Raw genomic sequence first — 10,721 nt, 5'->3', positions numbered from 1 at the left:
TACTTGCCCCAGGGTTGCTTTCTAAGTGCTGATGGTGGAAAAATCAGTTCTGGTGCAATTTGAAAGCCTAATGTTTATTTTTATGGCTCAAGAGTTGCATCTTGCCAGTGCGAGCTCAAGTTCTCTTTGAGTTCTGGTGAGAGCCTGTTTTGTATCTCTGAGCTCTCTTTCTTGATCGTCGAACCTTTCACATTTAGAGAGTGCACAGTTGAGCGCTGAATGGGCGTTGGACAACGCGTCTCCAGCTAATCTGAGTTGTTCTTTGTATTTCTTGAGTTCAAGCTCCAAAACTTGAATCAGTTTTGCTTGCGACTCGGTCTGTTCCTGTAGGTCTTGAAATCGACGCACGTGCACGAGCTTGCTAGCTTTGTCGACGACTGCACCGATGGTAGCATCCTCGTCGACTGCACCGTTTACATCGGCAACAGTGTGGCCTGTCAAGTCTCTGATGGCATTGCTACTGACTTCAGCGATTACACCACTTGCCATTTTGCCTGCCACATCTTTAGTGGCCGAATCGGAGAGTGCATGACTCGTTACGCCTCCGTTGGCAACGGTGAATTTTTGCACTGCCGGCACTGGCCATCGCCGACGGCATTTCTTCCTCGGAGGCCTTTCAGCATTGCCGAAGGCAAACACACTGGGCACGGCCTCTTTCTTCAAGAACCGGCGATCACCAGCAACTTTGGGAAGGTAATCACACTGCTGAAAGTGTCCAGAGCAAACTTTAGTATACTTTGTGACCCTGAAGTACTCGTCGTCGTCGCGTTTTATCGCGACAATCCACTTCTTCCGGACAGCCGGATCAGATGGGAAGGCGAACATGGACACCTGGAAGGAAGAGAGCATGATAATTTATGAGTTTTCCTACGCAGTGCTTGAATCTCAGCGTCGCAGCATGTTGACACTGTCTTAACCCCTATGCACGGCAATGCAACTTCCGTTTATCACGAGAAAGGTACGACGAGCGTGCACCTTCTGTCACGAAAGTGCTCGCAAACATGCAAGCTGCGAAATCCACTTACGTTTCCACAGGTACTCTATCATTCCACCTGACTGACTACCTTTATGTCTATACTGGGGTTGTGAAAATGGTAATTGAATCAAATAGCGCTGCATCATTCATAAACTTGACAGTGCAAGGGAAGCCAAGAAAGACAGTTTTTTCAACAGTGCAGAAGCTAGGGATGACTGCGCTATTCGATTCAAACCTTTTTGCACAACCCTTCTTTCTAGATATTGATTGAATAGGGTGGCATCGATCCTGAGGTTGGCAGTAAAATTATTTTTGGAAAAATCGACAACTGCAGATAGCAAGCTCGAATTTTCATTAAATGTGTTGTATTTTCGTGTGTGTGTGTGCATGTTGGGGGAGGGGAAACTTTTGGAGCATTTTCACGGCATACCTTGGTTTCCCTGAAAAATGACAACATCCCTGAAAATTTCAATGACGGTTGATTGCAGGGACGACCGAGTCACGCCTAGCATGGCCTCCGAAACTGCCGGTGCACTAAGCTTTCCTCTGCCGTTGCATTCGTTGGGAGATACTATGATTGAGAAGCATTGCTCGTGGTAGAGCACCAGCCACATTAGAAGGAGGTCGCTGGTTAGTTCCCAGCTTGGGACGACACATCAGTTTTCTAGCCATTGTTCCTCAGAATAATTACTGCCATAGCACAGTGGCACTCGTTGTGTGAAAAGGGCTTACACGCTCGGAGCACGAGACTTGAGTGCACCATCCCTTCTTGGGCAATGAGCACCACGGCACGGTGGCAGTAAATGTCATTTGTCTAGATAATGTAATGTTCTACAAACCCTGCAGTTTTAGCAGAAGGTCAACATCCAACGACCTGCAGCTAAAGCAGTTGGGGGTTTAGCACGAGCCTCTTCAGTTCCAATCTCTCCGGAGGGATATTGGAATGGCTGGAGTACACCGGGACTCTTGGAGGCCATGGACAGAGCATGGTGATGGGCTAAGAGTTAGGTGTGGTCAGAGGTGTGGAGTTTCTATCGAAGATGGCATCAAAGGTCACAGACATGCATGATGTACATACCTTTTTAGCAAATAAAATGTTTACTGATTGACAATACACGTGAGAGCTCGATGCGACCTGTTGATAAAACACATCCCTTACGTTAAGAAAAAAAAAAAAAAGAAAAGTCAGCGTTGGGGTAGTTGGACGTTTTCATGACTCTCATGTGCAATCATACCTGTTCACATTTGTAAGGATGCTGCTCTCACTTTTCAGAACAGCTATATGCATGGCTTAAAATTTCACAAAATAAAGCATTTTCTTTTTTTTTTTTTTACGGGTTTTATGCGGGCATGTTTTTTGTTTTTTCTGTTTCGGCTGGGTAGTTTTAGCCGCGAGCTCAGCAGCCCAGTAGGACGCTAGATTTGTTGAGGGAGGCTCACCTTGTTTCCAGAGGCATCTCTCACTCCTCTTTGTTTGCAGAGTGGCACGCAGCAATTGAAAGGCATCACAATTGCTGCAAAGTATCGGGGATATCATTTATCTTCGTGGTTAGTCCAACAAGCTGGCCAGGCGTCATTCTGCTAACAGATATCTTTCGCTGCTACGTCGACTGACATACTAATGGCTGCTGCCACTGCTGCCGGCCGTCTAGGGACGCCACAAGTTTCACAATCGTACCGTTGGATGGCGCGGTGTGTGCACCTCAGCCTCCCTACTCAAGATTAGAGAACTGGTGGATGCTAGTTCACCAACGGGGATAACCGAATCCCCACTGGCTAGGTCCCAACATAGAGTTATTATAATAACTCTATGGGTCCCAAACTCTACGGAACCGCCCGATTCAAAAGGGAACAGCCGCAAACCATTATCATCATCACCATCATCATCATCAGCAGCAACGACCACAAGGCGAAAAACGAAACCAGTGACCCAAGCGGCAAAGACACGATGTAAATCAAGCGACCACGCTTGATTTACTGTTGCTGCGTTCCGCTGCGGATGCAGCGATAAACCTTTGATTCGTGCGTGACGTGAACGCAATCGTGAGCAGGGTTCACAATTTTTTCTTATTTTTATTCATTGCTTGAGCCGCAGCTGCTTTTGATTGAAACAATCGGTGACAACGCGAAGAAAAATACGGACGTTCTCGTGCGGCGTGAAGCCATTTAGAAATTTGGGTAATCCTGTATATGATTTACGGCACTACAGGGTGATTCAGGAGAAGCCAGGCTTTTTAAATGGACCGCAAAATTCGGTTCGACTTTGTGCAGCGTTGCCCACAGGCGGTGATTTTTTTTTTTTTTTTTTTTTTTTTTGTAAAATTTGCAAAGAGCGAATTTACCTGAGGAAAATGTAAAAAAAGAAAAAGGCTCAGCTCCTATGGAAACTAAGCGACGCCACCGGTCTTCAAACAACACGGCGCCGTTTCGCACGGGATGCCAGAGATGGCGCAACGAACGCCACCAACGTAAAGCACTGGATTATCCAGTGCTTTACTCCAACGAACGAGCATACGGCGCCGAGAGCCGGCGTCTTTAGCAGACGATCTTTTCGACTCAAAACCGGAGCGCGTTCCGCAGGCGGCGACAGTCGCAGAAACGAAAACAGGCGCGGTAATAACAAGGAACTGCAGTTCCTTGTCTGCTAAAGACGCTTATATTTCGCTTCACAAAAAATTATTGAGTGAAGCAGGGTGAAAATCTATTTTTTACTCCGTGATTTTTCTACCCAGTTCTGTACGCTGGTATGAATACGGGAAACATACAAAACTCACAGTTATTTTTTTGTGCTCTTGTATGTTATTTGGACTATTGTTTGGTTCAAAAGAAAATACTTTTGTAGTTTTGTTTATTGAGGTAAAAAATGCCAAACATCGTCTCTTTGACAATCCGGTGACATATCCGAGCCTTGTAACTCATTAGTGATTATATTTGTCACTTATTAAAGTGACATTATTTGAAATATCGTCGAAAATGAAACTAACTGATATTTTGAAGCCACTTTATCGGAAAAGGCCATTTATTTTTTCGTTAAATTTTTTAATTATTGCTGCCGATCATATGAAATTTCAATTTGCTTGATGCGATTTCTCCCTTTTTTTGTTACTCTATGGGTAAAACGAGAGAGAACACGCGCCCGATTCCGCTAGCAGACGACAAACCGAAAGGTTGCCGTTCTCCATCTTTGGGCTGTACCAGCGGGCTGTACCGAACATCGAACTCTCGCTCGTGGCTGCCGTTGTGAAGTGATTTGCGTTCTTCGAATATTTAAAGCTACTCCAAAATCAGCCTATAGCGCTCTGTTAATTGTTTTATTTCAGGAAATGATCAACTAACGTATCTTTGTTCCACCAGCAGTACTACCCTGAAGGCTGAACCACTGCGTCTATTGTGTCAAAACAACACGTTTTTATTTATTATTCCAGACTTGCACTTATTGTCGGCAAAGGCCCACACCAGAAGGACTTTTAATAGTAAAAAAAAAGCTACAGCAACCCGATTTACTTTTCGCCGGAGAGATCGGCCAATCTGACACAGTTTTCCCATTTCTTTTTTATATTTGCAAACAAAAAACAACAAAATTGGACCCGGTTAGTCTTTTTATCGAGCATAGCATTACACGATAAATTGCATATCAGAAGCCCGCGCGTCTGCGCTTGAAATTTCCAAAATGACGCGATTTCAAACAAAGTTTGAACGCCAGCCGGATGTTAGGTACACATCCCACACGGCGGAGCAGATGACGCGCGGGGTGAGAGAGAATAGAAAACACAGCCGGCACCATGGAGAATAGAAGGGTAGGAGAGGGCATGACGTCGGCCGCGTAGCCTCCACAAGCCATGCTCCCTTGACGGCTCGCCTCTTTCTCATTTTCCTCCTTACTCTCCTCACTTACCATGCCAACGCGACCACATCACGTGACCGTAGCTAGACTTCGTCTTGCTGTGGGGTACTAGAAATAGAATACACCACAGTCTAGACTTCGACCTGATAAAACCTACCGGACGGAGCGCGCTCAAGCATGCAAGGAGTCCTTCTGCAATCAACCATCCATCTCACACGTGACATGTCACGCGCACCAATCGCCAGAGAGATCTGCGGTCACGCTGGGCACAAAATCGTTTAAACTTTTTATGACTAGGCTTCACCAATATTGCAACGTGCCCCCTCCTAGTACTTCTAACCTCCTTGGCCGGCACGGACGACGTGTCTGTTTGCTCAACACTCACGGAGACAGGATTTTGCTCTCTTTTTTTTTGTAGGACGCCACGTTCGGCTTAGGTTCATCGCAGTGGCTAAAACTTTGATGTCGGCGGCGGCGAAAACTTGCGCTCCAGACGTCAAGTGGAGCAACACAACCGTGCCAACTTCATTTTCACAAACTCCTTTTTTTTTTTTTTTTTTTTTTTGTGAGGCACAATTTTTGTTTAGTGCGAAAGAAGCTCGAGAGGTAGTTTTGAGAAAGTCAAAGCAGTTATTCTGCCGGTGTTGGACACGTCTTCATTTATAGAGAAACATCCGTCAGCTATGCTTGAGGTCAATGCTATCTGAAACCAATTTGAGCTTTTTGCTACGCCTGAAAAATATTGCTCAGGGCACAGTTTCCTGTAGAACACACGATTTTCCACCAGAAAACTTTCGGCAGTAACAAATATATATATATATACAGGGTGAAACAAGGAGACGCCAGGCTTTTTAAATCGACCGGAAAATTCGGTTTCTTTAACCTATCGCGCTACGACTTTCTGCAGCGTTGCCCACAGATGGTGCATTTTTTTTTCTTTGTAAAATTTGCAAAGAGCGAACTTACCTGAGGAAAAAGTAAAGAAATAAAAAGGCTTAGCTCCTATGGAAACGCAGCGAAGCCACCGGTCTGCAAACAACACGGCGCCGTTTCGCACGGTAGACAAGAGATGGCGCAAGCGGTTGCGACGTTAACTGCCGTCAACGAACGAGCAGACGACGCCGAGAGCCGGCGTAATTAGCAGACAAGGAACTGCGGTTCCTTGTTGTTACCGGGCCTGTTTTTGTTTCTGCGACTAGTCGCCGCCTGCGGAACGCGCGCCGCTTTTGAGTCGAAAAGATCGTCTGCTAAAGACGCTGGCTCTCGGCGCCGTATGCTCGTTCGTTGGCGGAGTTTGTTGCGCCATCTCTTGTCTCCCGTGCGAAACAGCGCCGTGTTGTTTGTAGACCGGTGGCGTCGCTGCGTTTCCATAGAAGCTAAGCCTTTTTCTTTCTTTACTTTTTCCTCAGGTAAGTTCGCTCTTTGCAAATTTTACAAAAAAAGTGCACCATCTGTGGGCAACGCTGTACAAAGTCGTGGCGCGATAGGTTAAGAAACCGAATTTCGCGGTCGATTTAAAGAGCTTGGCGTCTCCTTGTTTCACCCTGTATATTAACCTTCTACTACTAAACAGTACGACTTCATGCTTATTTGCATCGAAAAAAATAATTCAAAGTGCCCTCAGAGATGAAAGGCATGATGGCCTAGTCCTTTGTCCACGTTGGGTGATAGGAAGTCAGAAAACAATAAAGTTCCCGAATCGCACTTAGCGGCAGCCCAGGAAATGCTGAGAAAACGAAACTCAAGATGCCTGACACTACCAAGATGGCCGCGTGCACAGTGCTGCCAGCCAAGCTGCCAGCAGCTGCTAAACCGCCAAGCAGTTTCGCATATCGTCGCTAGAATTTAGGTGCCATTTTTCGCGAGTACAGACAACGCCGGCTGTTCTCCCTGGCACAGTTAAAAGGGTACGAAAACCAAATTCTGGAGCTCATTTCTTTGTTTCAACACGACGCAGGTAGCAGCACAACCACAGAAACATAAATATTGCGCTAGAAAACGCAAGAAAACATATTTTAAAGTGAATTAAACGATAATCAAAAACCACCTGGTAGTTGGTTATGAAGCTTCAATGGTATGTCGTGACGACAACAGGCCTCTGAAAGCAGCGCCGCAGCGGTATGTCCGCTCACTGGTATAGATTGCCTAGGCCTGAACGCAATACCGAGGCGTCTTGGTGGAAAGAGCCAAAACGAAGTGAAACCTTGGTTTCAGCTCTCGCGCGACGTGCAAACGCGTGCTTCGGTCGTTCTCAGGTTTGGTGCGCGTGCTGGCCCCGCGATCTCTACAGCCCTTGGGTACTTCGACAAAGCGAGATTGTAACGCGTTGACGCCTCCAAGTGGCAAAACTCGTCACTACGGTACGCTTGGTCGTCCGAGGCATGATGACGTCAAGACGTCTGCCGGATCTCCCGAGATGCATCGCGCTCCTCCATGGCTTAGAAATAATGGAAACAGCGCGCAAACGACAAGGACGGGAGGAAAAGGAGTACACAGGACGAGCGCTCCCGTCCTTGTCGTTTGCGCGCTGTTTCCATTATTTCTAAGCATGAACCAACTCGCCCACATCGCTACTCTGATCCTCCATGGCTGATTTTGAAGCGCTCGCCAAAATCGCGGCATTTAGAGCATAAAATATAGCCATCTGCTCAAAATACGACAGTGCGATTATTCATTACAGGCTTAGCTGATCATATTGAACTCATTTCTTGATGTTTTCTCTATATTCCAAGTTTCGATTCCGTATCCCTTTAATGCTTTCGCACTAAAAAAAGCGTGCACCTTCGAGGTTTTTGCATTTTTGCACCGGGCCCCGCGCCGTTCACACGCCGCCGCCGGAGGATGGATGGATGGATGGATGAATACGGCTGAGCCCTTTGGATCAGGCGGTAGCTTACGCCACCTAGCCATTTTGTTTTACCATTTAAGCTTAGAATATTTAAATGTGAAATCTATATTCACTCCGCAGTGCAAAGAAAGTGAGGCTATGAAACCCCCTTGCCATCAGTGAATAAGAAAATACCTAGTTTTCTCTCGATTTCTGCCACCATTCACTTAATCTTTGCTTGGTAATCTCTACAGTCTTGAAATCCACTCTCCCTTCGCTGTCTCTAAAACCCAATGACTTTATTAAATCTATGTTGTCTTCGGTAGGCATAGGGTGAAGCCCTTTACAGTAGAGTATCAAGTGCTCAGCCGTCTCGTCCTCCTCTCCACAAGCAGTGCACACTGTATCAATTTCCTGGTACTTCACTCTGTATGTTCTGGTTCGCAGAACACCCGTTCTTGCCTCAAACAGCAATGAGCTTCCCCTAGAATTGTCATAAATGCTTTCTTTGGCAATAACTCTTTTGTTTAATCTATAGCTTTCCAGAGCAGTCTTTGCCTGCATTCCCTCTAGCCACCGATCTCTTTCTGTGGCCTTAACTTTCTTCTTAACTGAGACTTGCTCTTCCGTATCTTCGCTATAGCCCAAAAACTTTCCTCTTAATTTCCTAGTGCGCTGTCTCCACTTTGTGTCTACACTCCTCATGTATAAATAGCTGAAAACCTTTCGTGCCCATTGCTCCCCATCCATTAGCCTCAACCTATCCTCAAATTCTACCTTGCTCACCGCTTCCCTGCTCTCAAATGATGCCCATCCCATGTCTCCTTGTACTCCCTGGTTTGGCGTTTTGCAATGCGCCCCCAAAGCCAGTCTACCTACTCCGCGCTGTTTTATTTCTAGTTTCGCATGCACTTCGGATTTCATGCATAGCACTGCGGAGGTTCAAACACAAACGCGCCCCCACCGGCAATTTTTGACCGGCGCCAGCGGCACCGCAGGCGTTCAAGGTAGGCGATTTGCCTCTCTGCGGCGCCGCGGCTCTAATGAGCTGAAATACTTATCTAAGCGGGCTAAAATTAAATGAAAACAAAAGCAACGATAAAGCAATTACAATAAAAGAAAATCTATCGTTGTATCTTTTGGCAGGTCGTACTAGTTGTTTCATTAACTAAGCACACGATTTCCAACCTGGCTCGTTGGTCTAGGGGTATGATTCTCGCTTAGGGTGCGAGAGGTCCCGGGTTCAAATCCCGGACGAGCCCGCGTTTTTTTCCTCCTTCAGTCGAGTTTCTTTTTACCACGTGAGCTCTCTCAAAGTTTCTCGTGAAAGTCGGAGGATGTCTTTCGGAGTTTGTTATTCGGAGGGGATTCGGGGTTTATCGGAATATATAGTTTTGTTAGATTGACTATTCTTTAGAAATAAGTTTATTTTACTGCATAAAATTAAAAATTCGAAAACATAAATAAGGTCCTGGTACCATGACCCCCGAAGGAACATTGACGTGCTAAAAAGCAAACCCCTTTTTGTCAGTAGTTCTTAATTTCAAATGAAACTGAAGTGGAATCTCCTCAAGACCACTGCCTTGTGCTCTTATAAAAGTTAAGTTGTAAAACTCCGTCTTTTTTGCTGTTTCTTTTGTCGCTGTGACCTTGACATTCGGAGTTTTTCGGATATATCCGAATTGACGAAAAATTTACTGGCGAGTGTTTTTCGGATTTTTCTGGGAACACGGAAAGACAAACACATTTGGTTCTCTTGTTCAAACTGATGACGAATTATTTATTATTATTCAAACTACAGTAGTTGACGTGATGGCATGGCACTAGCTCTACTATGTCAGTCTCGGACGTCTCAGAAATCTCAGTCTGCACAATAGCCAGATGGCAACGGTCACGTGGCGCCAGCAGAGCAAGAGCCCACGCTTATACCCTGTCTCGTAACTTGGCAAAGGGGGAACAATAAGCCCCACACTGCGTGCCGACAACTTCGATACGCGCTACGTATACGAGCGCAATGCACACATAATGGAGCATATGACCCAACGAAAAGCCTGATACTTATCCTTCGTAGTAAAAGCTTAAAAGCGCACTCCGGTGATACATGGTCACGTTCCGATTGGCTCGCCAGGTCGGTAGCCTCCGACAATACTGGCATGTTATGCGATCGCCAGCTTCCTGATAGAGTAATATATTACTCTATGGCTTCCTGGCCTACCCAGTATTTTTTGCTATGCTAAGCGGCTCCACCGGAGCAATGCGGAGTGCAAGTTCGTCTGCTTCTTTTACAGGAGTTGTGGTGACGTCAGAACGCCAAGCTCCGATTGCTTCTGAATAAAAGATAGTGGGTAGATCTCGATGCAGCTTACTTTGAGCTATACCCACTATCCTTCAATAAAAACCAATCATAGCTCGACGTCTTTCTGACGTCACCGCAACTCCTGCGCAAGAAGCAGACGACTTTCTCTCCGCATAGCCCACGTTTGAACAATGCCCACTCTCAGGCATACCTAATGTTTCCGGCTTCAGTCGCTAGAAAGTGCCAAACCATACAGTGCTCCAGGTTGCCATGGTTGGCAGGTCGACTTCACGTGCCACTGGCAAACTCAATAATCGTTTGCATTTACCAGATCTGGCATATTGATGAGTGAGAACTCTGACCAAGTATCGCAACGCCTTGGATTAGAATGAACTGGTGGCACATTAATCTGCTGCTCCTTCTAACTCTATTTGCAGGGCTCCTTTTTAAAGAATATCAGGACCTTGCCCATGAAATAAGTTAGAAATAAAAAGCTCTCTACATGTTCGAGGATCTGCCCAAAGTGCATTTGTTGCTAGTACTATCTAAACACGACACCATAGTGGCGTGGTAAAAGAACCGAAAGATGATATCATCTTTCGGTTCTAATACTAACATAATTTTATTTATGTTGTGAGAATGATGAGGCTAGTTTCACTGGATTTACAAAAGTGCAATGTCATATTATCCGCAAAGATGAGCATTTTTGTAGCTGAGGCACTTTCAACAACACCCATTCTTCCATGGAAGACTAGATTGCATAGCCCTTGAACCCAGT

General features: G+C 45.8%; 1 protein-coding gene and 1 non-coding gene across 2 annotated transcripts; one reads left to right on the top strand and one right to left on the bottom strand.

Annotated features, from left to right (window-relative positions):
• Positions 1 to 56: 56 nt before the first annotated feature.
• Positions 57 to 2,623, bottom strand: LOC8033772. Its single transcript, XM_029968671.3, has 2 exons — positions 2,417 to 2,623; positions 57 to 831 (listed from the first exon to the last, which is right to left on the bottom strand). The coding sequence occupies exons 1-2, from the start codon at positions 2,480 to 2,482 to the stop codon at positions 88 to 90; spliced, it is 810 nt and encodes a 269-aa protein (XP_029824531.2). The 5' UTR covers positions 2,483 to 2,623; the 3' UTR covers positions 57 to 87.
• A 6,214-nt stretch (positions 2,624 to 8,837) lies between these two features.
• On the top strand, positions 8,838 to 8,909 carry Trnap-agg. The gene has a single exon. It is a non-coding gene; the product is annotated as a tRNA-Pro (tRNA).
• The last annotated feature ends 1,812 nt before the right edge of the window (positions 8,910 to 10,721 follow it).

The sequence above is a fragment of the Ixodes scapularis genome, unplaced genomic scaffold, assembly GCF_016920785.2.
Source record: "Ixodes scapularis isolate PalLabHiFi unplaced genomic scaffold, ASM1692078v2 PGA_scaffold3__209_contigs__length_174095766, whole genome shotgun sequence".
NCBI lineage: Eukaryota > Metazoa > Arthropoda > Arachnida > Ixodida > Ixodidae > Ixodes > Ixodes scapularis.
The sequence above is the reverse complement of the archived record's forward strand: the minus strand, read 5'-3'. Positions and strand labels throughout refer to the sequence as shown.